We start from the raw sequence: 19,644 nt of genomic DNA on the forward strand, positions 1-19,644 counted from the left end.
GGATTGTAAAGAGGAAAAAAAGGAAACGATTATCTCACAGGTGGATTGACTGTCCATATAGAAAAGGTAAAAAAAACCTAAAGATAAATTGTTAGAATCATTCACAGAGGTTGACAAGGCTGCTGTTTACAAAGTCAACATATAAAGCACAAATGCATTCCAATATATTAGCAACCAACAGTAATTAAATACCTGGTGATAAATCTATCAACAATGTGCAAGAGTTTAATGGAAAAAAATTCTAAAATTTTATTGAAAGACTTGAAAGAGGACCTAAATCCATGGAGAGAGAAAGTGCACTCAGGACCCAGCACACTCAGATGTCAGTTTTCCCAGAGGACCTACAGATTCAATGTAGATTTGCCACTGAAAATCACAATCCCAGCAGGTTTTACTTGTCTGTTTTGGGGGTTTCTTCACCGCAGTGAAGAGTAGCCCCGCTCACCACAACTAGAGAAAGCCCACATGCAGCAGCAAAGACCCAATGCAGCCAAAAATAAATAAGATAAAATAAATAAATTTGTATGTAAAAATAACTATATACTTAAGAGTCTCAGAAATTATATTACTGAAACAAGAACAGGTTGCTATCAAAAATGAATATTCAGAGATTAAGAGTGAGTTCTTGCAAATTAAAAATAGCAAAAATAGAACATTCAATAGATAGGTTGGAAGATAAAGCAGAGAATCGTCTTAGTTCAGGCTGCTATAACAAAGTACCACAGGCTGGGTGGCTTAAACAACAAATGTTTATTTCTCACAGTTGTGGAGGCTGAAAGTCTAAGATCTCAGTGCTGGCCTGTTTAGGTTCTTGGTAAGGGCCCTCTTCCTGGTTTACAGAGGTCTGTCTTCTCGCTGTGTCCTCACGTGGCAGAAAGAGAGAGCTAGTTAACTCTCTGGCCTCTTCTTATAAGGGCACTTATCCCATCAAGGTGGCTTCACCCTCATGACCTAATCACCTCCCAGAGGCTCCACCTCCAAACACCATCACATTAGGGTTTCAACATATGAGTTGGGGTGGGTGGGACACAAACATTCGGGCCATTGCAACAGTATTTCCTAGAAAGCAGCTCAAAAAGGAGAGGAAAAGTAGGAGTGAAAAGATAAGAATAGTTAAAGGATTCACAATGGAGGTCCAGTGTCTAACTAATAGAAATTCCAAAAAACAAGAACTGGAAAAAAACAAAGGACAGGAATTTATTAAAGAGTATAAGACTTCAGACATAGGTTCTATCTGGTGGCTAACATAACGTATGAAATTTCACAATACTGAGTGTAGAAATAAGGTCCTAAAAGCTTCCTGAGAGCGGAAAAAGGTCTCATACAAAATATTGGGAATCAGAATGGTACCATCACTACCAGCAATACAGGAAGAGGAAACAGTGAGTGGATGCCTCCACTATGCTGAGGAAACATGACTTCACTTAGAATGCCACACCCAGCCAGACTGTCAGGTGTGAGAGAAGAGACATGCAAAATTCACAACAATGACCATGAAAACCCACCCCTCCACAGCCTCTCTCTGTTAGTTGTTAGAGAATGTGCTCCATCAAAATGAGCAAGTAATCCAAGAAAGAAAAAAAACATGGGATCAGAGACTCAGGTCCAGTGGTGGGAAATGTCCAGGGGAGTGCTCAGGGTGGTGCCCCGAACGCGGGCCTCAAGAGCCACAAGACCAGGCTGAGTGGGAGCGTGGAGGTTTCTGGAGGCCATCTCAGAAAACAGACCGCTCGGTGCGTTTGACAGTCTTGACAGTTGCATAGCTTGGTAGAGAGTCTGGCACGAGCAAACAGAAACAAAGGACACTTCGTCCATTCTGTGGTTATTTTAATTATAGTACATTATATAGCTGAGTTGTGAGCAGTGTTTATGGGAATACTAAATACTGATTTAACCAGAAATGTTTGTGTAATTATACTGAGTGGGCGTGTGTGTGTGTCTGTGCACGTGGGAGGGGGGTGGGGGTAAAAGGCGAGTCTTCATCTTCCATGGCGGGCAGTTGACGTCTAGAGGTGAAAACTCGAGAACAAGTAGTGTAACTAGTTATTTCAAAACAGGGAGGTGACGAGCAGAAGAAATAGTCGAGAGACCTACGTCTGTGAAGCATGATTCGGGGGGTGGGGAGTTGGGCAGGAAGCCGTGGTTTTCTGTTTTTAGCCTTAGGTACTATTTGCTTTTCATATGATGTGTGCATCTTTTGCTTAGAGAAACAAACCAGGCACGGTGGTGGGAGATGGGCCTGGAGAGGCGCAGGGTCCCAGGAAGGGTCTTGAAACTGTGGCGATCACGGAGCTGAGACTTGGTAGGCAGATGTCAGGCCATTGAATTCTTCAGGGCCGGCTCCTGGGGCCTTTGGTTTGTGTTGTGCCCTCACAGCTCCACTCTCTGTGCTCTCCCTGGTCCTCTGGCCCTGTTGGATTGCGTAGGAGACTGGCGGGCCAGGGGACAGTGAGGTCAAGGTGTCTTCTCCCCACCAGGTAGCTAAGGTCGGCTGAACCCTCTGCCTGCGGTCCTGCCAGCGGCCTCCCCACTCCGCTGCCCAGCAGGCCTGGCCTGGGTCAGGGCCGCCCCCTCTCACTGGCCCTGCTGCTGCGTCTCTCCCTGTGGTCTCCCTACACTCCACCCTCACTTTTATAGACAGTCCCTCTCTTCTCTCCAGACTCCCACTCTGAGTGCGTCTCTTTCTCCTTGGGATTGTGACTGACGTGGGTATTGCGCTGAGAAGACGACTTTTCCCAGAACGTTACATGAATATTCATGGAAGCTTTCTTTCAGGTTACATCCTGATAAACCCATCATAAGTTGAAAATGTTGTAGGTCAAAAATGCATTTAATACACCTAAACTGAACATCATAGCTTAGTGCAGCCTACCTTAAAGGTGCTCAGAACACACACAGTTTGTTTTGCCCCCCTGCAGTGGGGCAGAATCATCTAACACAGAGGCTATTTCGTAATAAAGTGTTGATTTTCTCATGTAATGGCTTGGATACTGTATTGACACTGAGAAACAGAGCAGTTGTCTGGGTCCAGGATGGTTGTTAAGTGTATCGGTTGTTCACCCTTGTGATCATGGGCTCACTGGGGGCTGTGTTCACTGCTGCTGCTGCCCAGCATCACAGGAGAGGATTGGACCGCATACCGCTAGCCCGGAAAAGAGCAACATTCAAAGTATGGTTTCTACTGAATGCGTGTTGCTTTCACACCATCATAAATTCGAAAAATCATAAGTCAACCATTGTGGGACTTTACTGATTGTCCAGTGGTTAGGGCTCCGTGCTTCCACTGCAGGGGGCATGGGTTTGATCCCTGGTCGGGGAACTAAGATCCTGCATGCTGCAAGGTGCGGCCAAAAAAAAAAAAAAAAAAAAAAAAAGAAAAGAAAAGTCAACCATTGTAAGTCGGGGACTGTCTGTATACTTATCTCTTGAGGTAAGTATATCTCAAGGATAAATATGGGAATAATTCCCTTAGACTTTTTTTCTTTCGGCCTCTAAAATCTGCCTTCTACTTTTATCCTGTGACCTCACAACATACTGTAATGATTACGATCTCTTAGTCATGCTCTTGGGAAATGCGCTATTATCTCATTGTGAGACAACCAGGGGTTTTTAAGTGATTCCATTCTAGGAAGGTACTTGGGAAGTGAAGAGAGAAATGCCAGCTCTGTCTGCTGCTTTGGGTGAATCTGAGACCAGAAGTGCCACTGTTACTCGTTGGACTCCAGCCTCAGACTGCTTCCAGGGAGGAGGTGGTTAACCTCTAGGAAGCTACTTGAGCTTGACTTCAGGAACTGGGTGGTGGCCGCGAACTGGGAGTGACGCTTCTGTGGCTGGAGGCTGATTGGTCCAGGAGTGCAGCCAACGAGTTCCCTGTCGGTCCAGGAAGCAGCTCTGAGCTGTCCCCGTGGCTGGACAGCTCACAGGTATTCCTGCCCCACCCTACCCTGCCTCCCAGGGAGTCTTTGCTCTGAGTTCTCCTTTGAAGAACAAAACCCAGCAACCTTCAGGGTCCTACTGTGACAGAAAAGATGGTCCTTAAAACCAAAGAAGACGATGGTGAGTCCCAGTCCTGGCTTGGGTATATGGGGTGGGGTTTAAGTAGCTCTTTTGATTGACATGTGAAATTCTGTGACGACAGTTTTACTGCCTCTTGAGGAGTAGCAACTGAGAGGCTCTTGCCTCTGTGTGTGTGTGTCTGTGTGTGTGTGTGTGTGTGTGTGTGTGTGTGAGAGAGAGAGAGAGAGAGAGAGAGCGCGTGCAAGCCAGAGAGATTCTGTGTTTTTAAACTGAAGATGTCCCCCAGCCCCCACCCCCACTCTTTACTTTTCATTGAAGATCCCCCTGGGAGCGTCTTGGTGGCATGTGCCCTCCTACTTGGTGATGGTGTCTGATTTCCTGAATCTGAGCAGCAGTCTTAGAAGCTCTGCAAGTTGCGTGTACACCCAGAGTGAGTGTGACACTAAAAAGGAAAGATGTTAGAGACCAGGTTGAAAGTATCAGTGAGGTACAAGATGAATAATAACCATTTTTATTAAATAAAAATGTAACAAAGAGAATATCCATAGTTATTTGATCTTCCTCTTTTGGTATTAAGTAAAGACTGTTTGAAGCCTCGTCAGGTCTGGGGAACTTCCTTCATCTTCTCCACACCCACACTGTAAACAGTGAAGCTATGAGTAAAGGGGTGACAAATTTTGTGGATTATAAATCCCAAAAGCTTTTGCAGAAGAACTGGCTTAAAGCACCCTGGGTCAGGGCTCTCAAACGTTCTGAGGTTAAGTTGTGTGTGTGTATGTATGTTTTCTTGTGATGCTTTCATCAGATGGCCATGTTTGTTTGTTTTTTTGCGGTACGCGGGCCTCTCACTGCTGTGGCCTCTCCCGTTGCGGCGCACAGGCTCCGGATGCGCAGGCTCAGTGGCCACGGCTCACGGGCCCAGCCGCTCCGCGGCATGTGGGATCTTCCCGGACCGGGGCACGAACCCGCGTCCCCTGCATCGGCAGGCGGACTCTCAACCACTGCGCCACCAGGGAAGCCCTGGGGAATTCATTTGTTCTCAACTCCTGGCTCGGAGGCTTGACTGCTCTGAAGCCGCTTGGTCCCTGGTGTCCTCTGAGCCCTGGGCAGGCGTGGCCACTGTGGCAGCATGTGCTACCACCACAGGCTCGCACACCTACCCCTCTGGCCTCTCCCTTCTGTGCAGGGCATGGGCGGAGCTCTTTAGATCCCAGCTCCGAGCGCAGGCTGGGCATATGCAGATGCACAGTAAATGCTGAGCTGAGGTGGCTTTTATTATTCCCGTGAGAGAAAATAAAGAGCTGAGTGCTCAGCCAGTGAGTTTGAACTGGGCTTGGTCTGTTTGTGGATTATTTATACTCACTGAGTCTTACCTCTAAACTGGAGGTAATAGTGCATAGTTCATTGTCAGGAAATGCACAGAGTTCATAGTCAGACTTTGCTGTCAAGTTCAAATAAAAATGGAAATGAAAAAAGATTTTAAGCCATGGATACTATGTGAGTATAGGATAGTGTTATTTATAGGAAAATATGCTGCATAGAATGGAGTTAAATAGAGTGCCTCTCCCTTAGGACATTGGATTTTCAGGTTGTGTCTAGAATACTCTCTCTGATGGTAACTTACCCCTCATCCCGTCCTCTAAATGTGTTCCTTGTCATTGTGCCAGCCTTCTGTTGGGCAGTTGCTGAGGTCGAGGCGAGTATTAAACAGAAAAGCAGAGGTGCTGTAAGTGAACATCTGTAGATGCTCCTCACTCCCTTCCTTAGGGGTTGAGTTTGTATTTTGCGAAGTCAAAAACGGCTACATCTTTATTTTTAAGCTAGAGCGCTTGGCACTGTACAAAGCACACATCTCAGCAGACCTGCATCACCATCTGCTGGGACCAGTTTTGAAGGGGACTCGCTCTGGTCCGGATTTCATAGGCTCTAGCCTGGATTTCGTAGGCTCTAGCCTGGATTTCATAGGCTCTAGCCTGGATTTCATAGGCTGTCTGTGGACCGCAGCAGCGTGTGTGCCTGTAGCGTTGAACAGAGGGCCAGGACTGCCCTTTTTTCTTGATGAAAGACGTGAACAGAAACGGGGCTCGGGTTCTGCTCTGAAAAGAGCGGAGCTTTATCCATCGTCTGAGGCTTTCTGCAGCTTCCCAAGTTCTCTTTGGTACGGAACATAAATGCATAGGGTTGGCTGCCAGTGGTCAGGACCCAGCGTCCAGGAGGCAGGTGGAGTGTGGAGGGCAGCAGGTGGAGTTGTCTGAGGAGCCAGCATTGTGGAAAGGAGAGGCAGGGAGTGTGGGTCTTGGCAGGACACAGGTCTGGGGCCTTAGGAGCCCCCAGCCTGCCAATGGGCAGTGGAGACGAGGGCAAGGTAGGTGCGGTAGATCTGGACAGGAGGCGTCAGGACCTTGTGGTGTAGCCCTTCCTGTGGCTCTGGAAGATTCGCTGAATACGTTTGTGGTGGGGGGCTGGCAGCACAGGACCTACATAGAGTTTGCTGATGGTTACGTTAAACATGGAGGGATAGACGTCCTGGAAGTTTTTTATAATATCCATTTCTCACTTTTCCCTTGCATTTTGACAGCCTTCCAAAGGCACCTTTACTGAATTTACATTGTTCTTGTCTCTGCTCCTCTTTCTGTTTGTTGCAGCCCAGCTGAGATTTCCTTTTCAGAAAAAAACTCTTGTAACTGGTGCTGTCTTCTCCTGTTACCTTGTGAAGAGCTTCCACTCATGGGGATTCAGATGGGCTCATTTTGCAGCTGGGACAGTCACTAGATGCAGAGGGGCCACAGGCTTGTGGGTCCGCGGCTCCTGGCGGGGGACATGGAACTCCGCCGGGGCTGGCGTTGGGCAGCACTGCTGAGATGTGCTGCTCTTGGGACCCACGTGTCCTCTTCCTGAGCCCGTGCTGGGTGTGACATACCAGTGAAAACGGGGACAGAAGTCAGTCCTGCTGCCCTCAGCTCTGCTCATGGTCAGGACTTGCCCCGCCACTCCTTCCCTTCTTATGAAGATAATTTCTTGACTTTTGTATGTTCTTCCTTCCTTACCCTATGGAGAAATCATGAAAGCTTAACTTCTGACCTAGAAAAATGCAATACATTTCTTTTCTAAGTCAGTGGCTGTTTCTGCATCTCCTCTCTTTCTGGCATCTTAAGTCTCTTCTGTTAAGCATTCAGGATTCTGATTCATGGAAATACGTTGGAATCCCACGTAGACAACGTGGCATGATGGTATATTTGCCTAAGGGATTTCACACGCATTACAACAGGCCTCAAGTATGTTCCTTCCACTAAAGGAATAATTAGTCATTAATCTGAGCAAATGTTTTGGGGTAAGTGGCTGGTGACATTTCCATATTTTCTCTGAATAGAAATTTCAACATACAATTTTGCCTCACTTGTGGATCCAGATACACAGAAAGGTATAAAATGCGGCGTCGCTGCCTCTGCTTGCTCCCTGTCCACACTCCTCGTCTCTGAACAGGGTCCCTGTTGACAGTTTCAAGAGCGTCCTTCTCAGATCTTGCGTTTGCCAGCATCGCTGCCACGCGCATGGTGTCCTGTTCCTTCCCGTGGCACAGTGTCTGGGAGATCTTTCTGTGCTGGCATCTACCAATCAGCTCGTTCTTTTTCATGACCAAATCGTGTGTAAGTAGTTTTCATTTTTGCACTTTTGGGAGTACGTCCATTGGATAAGTTCTTAAATGGAATTGCTGAATTGAAAAGTACTGCAGCAGAAAGGTTGCGCCGTTTACACTCCCCCAGCAGAGCCTGGGCCGCCTGTGTACTCCCGCGCCCTTGGCGGACACTCTCATTTCTGCCAGACTCACCTGAAGCGGTGTGGTATTCATGCTTGAACTGGAGAGTTTAAGCGTCCTTCACGTCTGGCCATTGTGTTTGTCTTTCTGGGTCTGCTTTTTATGTCTTTCGCTGATTGTGTCCACCTTTGTCTTACTGCTGTCCTTGTGGAAAGAAGTGAATCATCTGTCGTGTATTTTGCACATTGGTTGTCCTGGTTATTTACCTTTTAGCTCATAGAACTTTATTTTCCATTCTGAAGCTTTACATTTTATTGTAGCAAACTGAACAGACTCTCTGAGATTATAACCATATTAATCCATGCTTTATTCTAGAATTTCTGTGGTTTCTTTTTTTACATTAGAATCTTTGACTCAGCTAGAACTTACTCTGATATAAATGAGTAGACATGCAGCTTACTTTGCCCTCAGATGGACAGCTGGCTAATTGCCCCCCCCCTCATTGACTGAATAATCCTATTTTTCTTTATATTTTTGTATCTTTTAAAAATATTTTCTGTATGAGATTTTATGACTTGAAGTGCCACCTGTGTGTTTCAGTATCTCTTGAGTTTCTTTTCTGCTGTTTTTCTTCTCCAGTGCTGAAATTTCAAATTTTTGATGTCTCAACGCTTTAATCTCTGGCAGAGGCTCACCTCACATTACCCTTCTTCCTCTTCATAGTTTCCTAGGCTATTCATACATACGTTTTCCATATGAACTTTAATATCGTTTTATCTGTTGCGCTCCTGTGGAACTCGTGTTGGTAAGGTAAACAGTAGCTTTAGAAACGGATGCACATACTGAGGACAGCTTTTCCCCGCAGAGGTCTTTCTGCCCGTGCTCAGATCTTCCTTGTTTTCTTGGTGACTTGCTCCTGGTACAGTAAGCGCGCTGGCTTGCGGGGCATTTGCTGGTTGCCCTCTCACGGGTCAGCTCGCCTCCTTGAGCTGGTGGCTGTGAGGCACAGTGCCGCCCTGGGTCTCTGCGGACAAAGCATTGCCCACCGCCTGCCTCAGCCTCCTCGTGGCCCCATAGTCCTCCCCTCCTTCCTCTCTACAGTCTCCTCCTGTCTCTGCTGCGCCCTCTGCAAAGGCCAGGAGGGAGAGGATGGCCGAGAGCAGCCCCGGCAGGGATGAGTCCCCTGCGCTGGTGCCGGGAGCAGGCCCCATCAGGGAGGCTGGCCCTTGCCTGCCCCAGCTCTGCTGCCTGTGAGCGGACACAGGGCCACTGGGACCCGGAGAGCGGGCGCCTGGGTCGGTGCCTCCAGCTCCTCTCAGGCTTCTCTCGGACCTCAGGGGCACTTCTCTGGACTTCGGGCAGCTCTGAGAAGGGTTGATGTCTGGCACCAGGAGCTGGCTTCTTCTCCTTTGAGGTTAGAGCTAGGAACTGCTACCCTCTAGGTTGCTTCAGGCCTTTCTCAGAGAGGGGACAGAAGCCAGTCTCGGCTTCTTTGAAGAAGCATTTATGCTCCTAGCTTTTACTAAAGAGCAATTCAGCATTTTAAAGCGTAAGGGGGGCTTCCCTGGTGGCGCAGTGGTTGAGAGTCCGCCTGCCGATGCACGGGACACGGGTTCGTGCCCCAGTCTGGGAATATCCCACATGCTACGGAGCGGCTAGGCCCGTGAGCCATGGCCGCTGAGCCTGCATGTCTGGAGCCTGTGCTCCGCAGCGGGAGGGGCCACAACAGTGAGAGGCCCGTACTGCAAAAAAAAAAAGCTTAAGGAATAGGGTAGAATGGTTGAAATTCCATGCCTGAGTTTTGTGTGACACAGAAGCAGGGGAGGTGGGGATGCTGAGATGTGGAGGGCTCCACGCCTGGTATGGGCTGGTGCGGGGCCTTTGCCCAGGTGACGTGGGGCTTGGGGAGGCCGAGTGCGTAGGGTTAGCAAGTTTGTGATGTTGCTGAATTGAAAGACGCTGACTTACTGCCTCTCAGGAGCTGTCTGTGGAATAAGCGAGTGCTGCAGACCACCCTGCGCGCGTGGCAGAGGGCCTGTTTCAAGGCAGCCCTGGGGAGACGGCACATGGTGTGGGGAGCGGGTGTCGCACAGGGTGGCCGTGCAAGCTCTGAGCTAGCAGGGGGGCAGAAGACACGTAGTCACTCTGTTCCCACTTTTGAGCCCAAGTTTCCCTGCCTTGGACAAACGCCCTGTGTTCCTGTCACTTCTCCCTGGCCACCACGGAAAAGCTGCCCGTCCGTCTCTCCGGGTGCCCCCATGCCCCTTCCCACTCTGTCTCTACCTTGCCTCCCGCCTGACAACAGGACAGTCAGATGTCCTTGTGCCAGACTCAAAGGTCACGGTCTGACTTGTGCAGCTTTTCTAGGCATTTCCAGTTTGTCCTCTGTCCCCAGCCTCGAGGGCCCTCTCACCGATGGCCCCGCCTCAGCTCTTGTGGGGTCTCCTGGGACAACCTGGCTGCGGGCTTGGCTGTCTCTGACCCCGTGACGCCTGTCTCCAGCATTCATTTGGCGCTTACTTGCTGCTTGATTCTTTTTTCTTTAAAAGGACCAGTAACACGTAAGCTCTTTGGGGGCCTGGACCACGTCTTACCATCTTTGTATCTTCTACGGTAACTAATAGGGTAGTTACTAATAGGCTACCTGGTTTATGGGTGGTAACCATTTTTTCCCCAAAGATTGTTAGATTACAAGTCTGAGAAAGTAATTTTTTAAAGCTTTTATTTTCTCTGTTGGTAGATTTCCTGAGATTACTAGCCGGTGAACAGTCTTTTTCTCTGATCATCGCTGTGATTTCATAAACTTGATTGTGGGGCCGTTTATTGAGATCTGTGTTCAGAGAAGAGGCGGGCCACACTGCAGACTTCCTGTCGGTAGCTTTTCACTCTCATTCTTGTCTCCTTGCTTCCTTGGATCATACTGTTTGTGCCAAGAACTGACCGTGGTGCAGGCTTTGCTGCCAGCCAGTCTGGCCTGGCTTCACGCTGAGGACTTCGCTGGTTTACACGCTACAAGGCAAGCCCAGTGGTGGATCCTCTGTTGCTGAGTTGTAGCTGGTGAGTTAAGGGTGAGCCACAGTGAGCCTGTGCCTTATGACCCAGTCGTGCACAGAAAGTGACAGGTCAGGATCTGCCTGCTGGGACCTTTGAATCCCTGGAGTGTGTCTGTGCGTATTTTGACGTTAGCTCGGAAAGGGGGACATAGCCCTTAGGAATGTGCAGAGTGCTGTGAGAATATTTATGGTATTTTACTGGAAGGCAAGAGCTTAATTTCATGGACAGATAACCCCCTGGGAACAGGACAGTGTCCAACCAGGTGGTAAACTGCATGATACAAACATTGTTCAAAGGAAACGGTATGAAGAAGGCCTTTAAGTGAGGGTTAATTTGTGTGAACTGAAGGAGTTCTCCCCGTAAGAGGTGGCTCTTGATGGCTGGCCAGGATGAGCCTCTAAACAATGAGAAGGAAATGGAAACAGGTTGGGAACGAGGTGCTCTGGTGGACCAGGGAGGATGGACTCTCCCTGGGGCCGGGTGAGGGATGGGCAGCTCACCAGACTGAGTGTCAGATAGGGACTCTCAGTCCACGTGTTTGTTGAAAACGTGCCTCCTTTTGCAGCTTAAAGCAAAGATTTCATAAATAATTTTAGGGTTTATTTCTCGTAGATTTGGTATGATTCTTTTAGATGAGAACTGCCATTTCGACACAAAAATAAAATTGTTCACATTGTGGCTGTTTCTTTAAAGACAGGCTAGGCTGCAAAGCCCAAGTGTTTGGTTAAGTCTGGTGACCCTCTTGGTGATGAGGAAACCTCAGAGTATGGATCCCACGTTAGTGTAGTGGGGAAGGATGCCTCCTGTCAGCAGTTTCCTAAGGGCAGAGGACTGGAAGGCAGGGGAGGGTGTGGGATTTTTAAGTTTTTTTCCTCCTGTTGTTGTGTGCCTGGACCAGTGGTTCTTAAGCAGAACACTTTTGCCCTGCAGGGGATTTGGCAATGTCTGGAGACGTTTGGGGTTGTCCTATCTGGGGGATAGGGTGGGGTGTTACTGGCATCCAGTGGGTGGAGGCCAGGGTGCAGTTAAGTGTGCTCTAAGGCACCAGGATGCCCTCGACACAGAATGATCCCTGAAATGTCAATAGTGCCGAGATCGGAGAACCTCCTCTAGTGTAGTGGTTTATTTTCTCTTCTTTCTCCTTGTTTATTTGGCACTTGTTTTAAAATCCTTATGTCTCTTCCCTTATTAGTCAAAGGCAGTGCTTCCCAGAGGGGTCTGCAGACAAGGCTTCCAGTCACCCTGTGTTCTGGCTTAACACGGGGGCCTGAGCCTCTGGAACCCGAGTCTCAGCCTGGGCTCCCAGATCTGTGTGTCTGATGGTGCCCTTGGTGATCCTTGCACCTCTGGAGCTTGAGAGCCACTCCTCTCAGGCTGTAGCGACGTTTCTTGTCACCAGCCGTCTTACAGTATCGTCCCTGGACCCACCTGCCTCCCTCACCCTAACCAGAATATACTGGAAAGCTATGTTGCAGCCTCTGGTGCGGAAACACCTATGGCCCGTGTGTGGAGAGAGCGGCTAGCACATGGCCTGAGTGGGAGGCAGGTCCTTTTTAGTAAAAAGGCTGGAGCGTGCCACGTGGAGACAGGGGGCCTAGGGCCTCAGAGGACAGGAAGGGGGGGATTGTGTTGGAGCAGCGTGGTCAGCATCCCTGCCTCCTGACACAGTGCTGGGCAGAAGGAGGTGGCCTTGCGCTGAGGGCGACAGAACAGCCTGCCCTCTGGATCCTGCCCTCCTGTTTATCCACTCAGGAAGGGAGAGGGTACCTTAAGTAAGGGTTAACATCCTCCCTGGGAAGCCACCATCAGCTTTTTGCTTCCAAGGGGGGAGAAAAAAGCCTCTGCAGCCTGTGAGCAAAGGCTCTTGGCGCGTCCCCCCTCCGAGGCCGCGAGTGGGGGCGTGGTGGGCGGGGCACTGTCATCGCATTCATGGAAATAAGCCTGGAGGACGGAGCACACGCTCCAAGTGTCAGCCCGGCGACGTCTCCGTCCACGCCTGCCTTCCCCACCAGCATCGGTTCCCTCTCCACCCGGGTTTCCGCTCAGCTTTTGTGTTCGCGGCCGCCGCCCCTGCCCTGGCTGTGCGGACGCACGTTCTGTGCGGGCTCCATCGCTGCCTCCGCCCGGCGCTGTGGGGGCAGCCGGGGGCCTGGGACTGGGGGGTCGCGGTGCTGGGCCACCATGGCCTCTGAAGCTGAGAGCTGCCAGCTGCCCGGGCTTTGACGTCGCCGCCCTGGGGCTGCCGGGATCCTGGGGCTGCCGGAGAGGGGACTCGCCCTGGGTAAGAGGCCGGGTGGGTGGCGCGTGTGAGCCCATCGTGTGCAGCTTCCTGTAGAGCGCGGATCCCTCTGTTATTATTATGCGCCGCCGCTGCTGCCGGCCTCTCCCACCCAGGAGCAGGCAGCAGCGTGATGTGTGCAGCGGCAGCTTCTCTGCATGTCTGTCTTGTGGTTTCGCATTCTGCTCTCTCCTCCTAGGGTTTTTCCAGTAGCTTCTTCAAATAGAGGTTTAAACCTTCAGTGTGGTTTCTTCTAGGCCTGAGATTGAGGAGCAAGCTAATAACTGATTTCTGTGGTCCTGCTCTGGTGAGGTTAGAAATAGGCCGGCAGAAAGCAGAGGGGCAAATCCGGCGAGATCTCCCTCTCAACCCACCCTAGGAGTTTTTATTTTACTCATTAAGAACTTTGGAACCTTCCCCGGGTATGGTAGCCCTCTTTCCAAAAATGCACACAGAAGAGGAGCTGGAGTCCCACGTTTATTTTGGTGCCAGGGGTCTGTTCCAGCTGTCAGCCAAGGGCGGGGGGCAGTGTTTCAGTCTGCAGAAGTGTTCAGGGTTTTACAAAGGGCCAGCGTACACATAGGTTTCAGGAAGGCGGGTAAAGTGAGAGCGAACTGACTTCTTTAGTTCTTCACACCCTCACCAACCCTCTCTTTTGGAGGGAAGGGATGTGGTGGCACAGCTGTGCAGTGCCAGAGATGGCAGCTGGTGTGGGGAGGGAGGAGAGGGGCGCCGATGCTCGGTTTGGCTGCTAGGATGGGAGCTCCGAGGCTCTCCCTGAGAGCACGAGGGCTCTGCGATGTCTCAAGGAGCCAGAGGTAGAACATGGCTCTCCTTGCTGAGCTGGCTCCAGCTCTGCTTGCAGTCTCTGTGACCCTTTCCAAAACAGCCTTGGAGACAGAGATTGCAAGTATGAGTGCTGGAGAGAAACTGCTGCAGAAGTCCAGCTGGATCACGTAGTACCGCTGCTAGGTTTTAGAAAAGCTTGAGGTTCTTAAAATGATTATTTTCTAGTGTTCAGCTTTTCTTGAAAGCAGATGTTAACTTTATTTTTCTAAACCAAACTTTTAGGATAAAATTTTATGACTTTGTTTCTTTTACTACCTTGAACTTTGACTTCATTTTCCCTTTGGTTAGCTGGTTGAATCATAAGGTTATGCAAACTGGTCTTTGAGTTCTAGGATTTATTAGGTAAAATGTGTTGATTCCCTTCCCTATGTAAGGTAAGATGATAAAATACCCTGCTTTCCCGAGACAGTTTATGGAGCTGTTTATTATACACCCTCTCATTGGGAAGGACAAGGATGCTGACATGCCCATTCCTGCTTAAGGAAACCAGGGCAGCGAGAGGTGGTGGTTTTCTCCAGGTCACAGAGCAACTAGGCAGTGAAGCCCCACACAGGTGTCCCTCCCCCCAACCCCCAATCCCTGGGCAGTGTCTCATCTCAGTAAAGGGGGCCTGAGTTGTGAGGTTAGCGGTTAGATGAGACGTCTCAAAGACTGAGGTAGAAACAAAGTCTTCCTTAAAGATGCAGACTATGGTAATAAAATCTTTAATATACTTACTTCTAGGCGGGAGACTGGGTGGTCTTTGTGTGGAAAGAATTTAAACTAGAAGAGTAAATATTCACCTTGGCAATTTGCTAGAAGGCACCTCTCACCTCCTGTGTTGAATGTCAGTTATGCTAGCCACGTGCCAATTTAATTCTTTCTTTTAGAATCACTTAGGCTGTAAATTGGTGGTGAGACACTTCTCTTCCAGTGCTTTACACAAAAGTCAAATCATAGCTTCTTAGGAAAGGGACTAAGGTAAGCAGAAATCGGGAAGTCAGGATATTGCTATTAAAATTTTGTTTCATTTGTTTTTAATTACAGTAAAATATATGTAACATAAAATTTACCATTTTAAGTGAATGGTTCAATAGCATTAAGTTCATTTACCTTGTTGACAACCATCACCGCTATCCCTCTCCAGAATTTTTGCAAAACTGAAACTCTGTCCCCGTTAAACACTGACTCCCCAGTCTCCCCTCCCCCAGGCCCAGACACCCACCATTCCACTTTCTGTCCCTGTAAATTTGGCTTCTCTAGGGACCTCATGTAAGTGGAATCGTGCAGTATTGGTCCTTTTGTGGCTGGCTTATTTCACTTAGCATAATGTCTTCCGGGTTCCTTCATGCTCTAGCGCGTGTCAGAATTTCCTTCCTTTTCGAGGCAGAATAATATGGTATTAAATTATACAGAGGGTTGCTGTAGTTTTGACTTAGTTGAAGGGAAAAGGAATTGTTTCCCAAAGTCGGGAGACTTTCTGTAAAGGTGTGAGGTGGTCAGGTCAGCAGACTGTTGGCCGTATATGTGTCTACAAGTTTCAGATTTTGGCCACATCCCTTTGCTACATCCTCCTGTGCCCTCTGATCTTGACAACTACCCTGAGGTCTGTCTCTAAGTGTGAGGCTGTCAGCGAAGCCCCTTAGTCATTGTAGCTTTCTGTTTCACTCATCTCTATGTTGCCTTAACTTAAGGACCCTGTGAATTTTGGTTGTTTTCTTATCCCCATCATGAAGATCTGACCTCATGTATTTCTTTTTTTTTTTTTTTTTTTTTTTTTGGCGATACGCGGGCCTCTCACTGTTGTGGCCTCTCCCGTTGCGGAGCGCAGGCTCAGCAGCCATGGCTCACGGGCCCAGCGGCTCCGCGGCATGTGGGATCTTCCCGGACCGGGGCACGAACCCGTGTCCCCTGCATCGGCAGGCGAACGCTCAACCACTGCGCCACCAGGGAAGCCCTGACCTCTAACGTCAGCATAGAATTGAGAGTTTTGTGAAAGTCTGCTGACTGTTTGTATGTCACCAAAGCCTGAGTTCTTTCTAGTCTTTTGGGTTTTTTCACACTGGAAGGCACTGGGATCTCTTGGGAGACCAAGGTGACTTACCCCAGGGTGGAGCAGAGTGAGTGATCTGACCGGAGGATCTGCACAGGCTGATTCAGAAAGTGCCTGGTGGTTTGACCAGCACTCACCACACCGTGAGTTCTGTACGCAGGCCCTTTGATCTTTGTCTTTGGAGGCACACCGCCTTCACTCAGCGGGCAGCTTCCCAGATTTGCGCTCTTGAACCCAAAAGCTGTTTGTAAAAAGCTCATGTTCCCTCTGGAGCCGGTAACAGTTTCTGGAGAGGGTACAGGAAGGCCCAGTGCTTTACTTTACCTTTCTTTCTTTTTTAAGAACATTTATTTTATTGAAATATAGTTGATTTACAATGTTGTGTTAATTTCTGCTGTACAGTAAAGTGATTCAGTTATACGTGTGTGTGTGTGTGTGTGTGTGTATTCTTTTTCCTATTCTTTTCCGTTATGGTTTATCACAGGATATTGAATATAGTTCCCTGTGCTCTACAGTAGGACCGTGTTGTTTCTCCATTCTGTGTATAATAGTTTGCATCTGCTAATCCTCATGCTTTACTTTACCAGGCTGCTGTGGCTCCAGGTGGGCAGGTGGTTTCTGAGTCTGTGTGTGTTTTCAGTTTCATGAAACTCCAGCCTGGAAAGGTTCTGGCCTTGCTTAGCAGGGCACCCTGGCCGGCGCAGGCTCCGGAGGCCTGGAAGTGCTTTTTCTGCACACCGACGCCCTCCTGGGCTTCATGGAGACCAGACCTGTTTGTCTGCTTTCTCCACACGTGGGGAAAAGGGAGGGCCTTATGGACTCTTGGCCTCACCTTTTTAAATGTTTCCCTGCGGTGCCGGTGTAAATTTAGACCCTTCTTGTCCACCGAAAGGCAAGGGCTGCATATGAGAAGGGTGACGGTTGATGATTATGGTGGAAAACATAAGGCAAATGAGGTATTTTAAAGCTAGGCAGAGGGACCTGGTATAGCTGGAGGACCTCAGGGAGCTGTGTCTGGGCCCTACAGTGCACCTCCAACACTTTGACCTATGTCACCCCTGGGGACGAAGGACAGACAACGTGGTCCCTTTTGGCTGGCAGCCGCCTGTATTCCTGTTGAGCAGAAACTGCTGTCAGAAGATCTACCTTTTCAGTTGGACTTCATGGCAGGTCTCTGGGCACCTGCCCGTGACTGTGACCGCCGGAGAGGGAGGAGCTGGACCTAGTGATGCCGCATGTGCATATCTACCCGCCCCCAGCCCGGAAGGAGGGCGCTGTCCCTTTAAGAGAGCCTCCTTTGTATGCGCTGGATGGAGCACATTGCTGCTCTGGGTTTCTGCCGGTTAAATCCGCAGAGCAACATTTAAATAAAGAAATAAATAGAAGGTCCCCTTGTGTGGCTTTTCTATTCACAGCCGAGCACAATGGTCCCTTGTTGTTGGTAGGCTCTTTAATCCCCTTCATTAAATTGGAGCCCTGCAAGGGAATGGTGAGGGGCTGCTACTGGACTGGTCCCCGTGCTGGAAGCAGGACACCTTGTATTGAAATTAACCTTTGCAGGCATGAATTCCCAAGGCCTCCAGGCCCTCTGCCCCGTGTCCTTTATGCGCAGGCCGCTGCCTCCCTAGTTGCCATTCTTTTCAGGAGAAGAGGGCTTAGCTGCCTTCCTGGCACAGAAGCGTGGCTGCAGCACGTGGCAGTCGGGGGGTGGGGGAGGAGTTGTTTGTTGCTCTGCCATCTGGCCCATCAGATCTTTTACAGTTTAACCCTAATAGCTACGCAGGAGAGCCAGGGCGTGGGTAGATAGATGCCTTTCCCAGGGGCCCACGCTGCTTTCTCAGAAACTCGGGGTGCCGAGTGGATGTGGTGGTTTCTGAGTACCAGCTGTTCCTGTCGTGTCCTGGTGGCAGCCTTCCAGGGTCCTTGAGACGCCAGCTAGGATCCTAGGGATCACTTACTCCTCTGGCTCTCCAGCCATGGTTTTGATTCTTCATGCCGTTAAATGAAATTAAGCATTTTGTCTGTGGAATTTTTTTTTTTTTCCTCATGGGCAACATGAGAATGAGGGCTTGAGTTGAAAATTTGCTGTTGCATTGATAAGTGTAAGCAGAGGAAAATACGTTTGTTAAAATGCTGGATTTTTTTTTCTCACCTCAGAGCAAAATTCCACTAGAAAAATGAGATCTAAATCTGCTTCTTTTTTTTTTTTTTTTTTTGTAGTAAGTTCTTAGGTGATTTGTTGAACCAAAAGGGAAGCAGTGCTGTGATTTAAGGGTACTTAAGTGTGGAATGGAGAAGCGATTTAGAAATCGCGTGGTTAATGTCAGGAGACAGCTTCAAAGTAAATGTGGATAAATGTCTTGCTGGTTCTAACTGCACATTGGCTAGAAGTATCTTCCATCTGACCACCAGGACATATTGATGTTCCGGAAAAACCCGAACGAACTTTCTGGCCAGCCCAATAGAAGGCCTGTCTTTTTCTAGTGACCATAGGCTAACATTTTTATTTTTCATTTAAAAAATGCAGTAGTACTTAACTATTATTTTTAGCAAGTATTCAGGAGCTCTTGTGCCCCGTCTCTCTCCATTCCCAGACCCCCTACCCAGAAGCAACCACTCATAATGAACTTATTCTGGATTTTGATCTTCTGGTAGATGCTGCCAGGTGTGTATTAATATTCTCTTCCTGCTGATTATTTTATCAGAGTCAAAGATTATCTCCTGATTTCCTTCACTTGCAGCATTCTTTCCTTCACTCTCTCCCTGTGCATTTTTGATAGTTTTTCACAAATGTCTGGTCGCTTAATTTTCATCTTTGAGACTTTCATACACACATTGACAACCTTGATTTCTGTCTGTGATCTTTCACGCGTGCCTCCTGCTCCTTTGTAAGAGGAGGTGCGGGGACCCCGCTTGCCCCTCTCAGGCCCTCACACCTCCGTCAGCTCTTCCCCCATTTCAGCATGCTCACAGCTAATTACATACAGCTTTTGTCCTGGAACCTGAAGTGGCCTCTGTGCCACGTGCTCCCCACCGGCACCCGCCCCGCGACAGGAGTGTGCACCCTCCTGGGAGCTCTTCCCAGCACCAAGGTCGATGCCTCCTTTCTTGCCTCCCATTGGCTTGTGGCTTGAACCCTGATTCCCTCTAGCCTTTGTTTTTCCTGTTTCTAGCTACCTTGTTGTTCTGTTGAGAGGAGACCCAGTGATGCCTTCTCCCATCGTAAACACTCCAGCTCTTTCCCATTCATTCTCTCGTCCACTCTTCCTGAGGACAGTCTTCTTGCAGCCCATTGGCCTCTTGTTCTGATCGGATCCTCTCCACGCTGTGAGCGTGCGTGCGTGTCGGGTCAGAATCGTTTTTGTTTAGAACTTTGAAAGCCCCTTCCACTGTCTTACGGGATCTCTGTTGCTCCAGCCCAGTTCTTGTTTTGTGGGTGGTCTGGTTCCCCTCTTTACTCCTCATCGAGGTTTCAGGATTGTCTTTAATCCTTCAACTTCTGAACTTTACTCTGAGGACTTCTCTGAGATTAAAAAAACTTTATTATACTGAATGGACTGACTTCTTGCTTATATTTTGTTTTGCTTCTTTTTTCAAGTCTTTTCTTTTGCACTTTGTTCTGTAGGAGTGCCTCAACTTCATCTTTTATCCTTTTAT

At 48.9% G+C, this 19,644-nt stretch overlaps 1 protein-coding gene across 5 annotated transcripts in view; it reads left to right on the forward strand.

The window, feature by feature from the left end:
* Window positions 1–19,644, forward strand: part of CYTH1 (cytohesin 1) — a 78,485-nt gene that overhangs the window by 31,521 nt on the left and 27,320 nt on the right. The window contains exon 1 of one of the 5 annotated variants that reach the window (XM_029210807.1): window positions 1,961–4,056. The exons of 1 other annotated variant lie outside the window; for it this stretch is intronic. In XM_029210807.1, the coding sequence (XP_029066640.1) occupies window positions 4,029–4,056 (28 nt within the window). In that variant the 5' untranslated portion in view covers window positions 1,961–4,028. 3 more of the 5 variants (XM_029210806.1, XM_029210811.1, XM_029210809.1) reach the window with 3 other exon arrangements.

The sequence above is a fragment of the Monodon monoceros genome, unplaced genomic scaffold, assembly GCF_005190385.1.
Source record: "Monodon monoceros isolate NGI ecotype Baffin Bay Population unplaced genomic scaffold, NGI_Narwhal_1 Super_Scaffold_9, whole genome shotgun sequence".
Taxonomy (NCBI): domain Eukaryota; kingdom Metazoa; phylum Chordata; class Mammalia; order Artiodactyla; family Monodontidae; genus Monodon; species Monodon monoceros.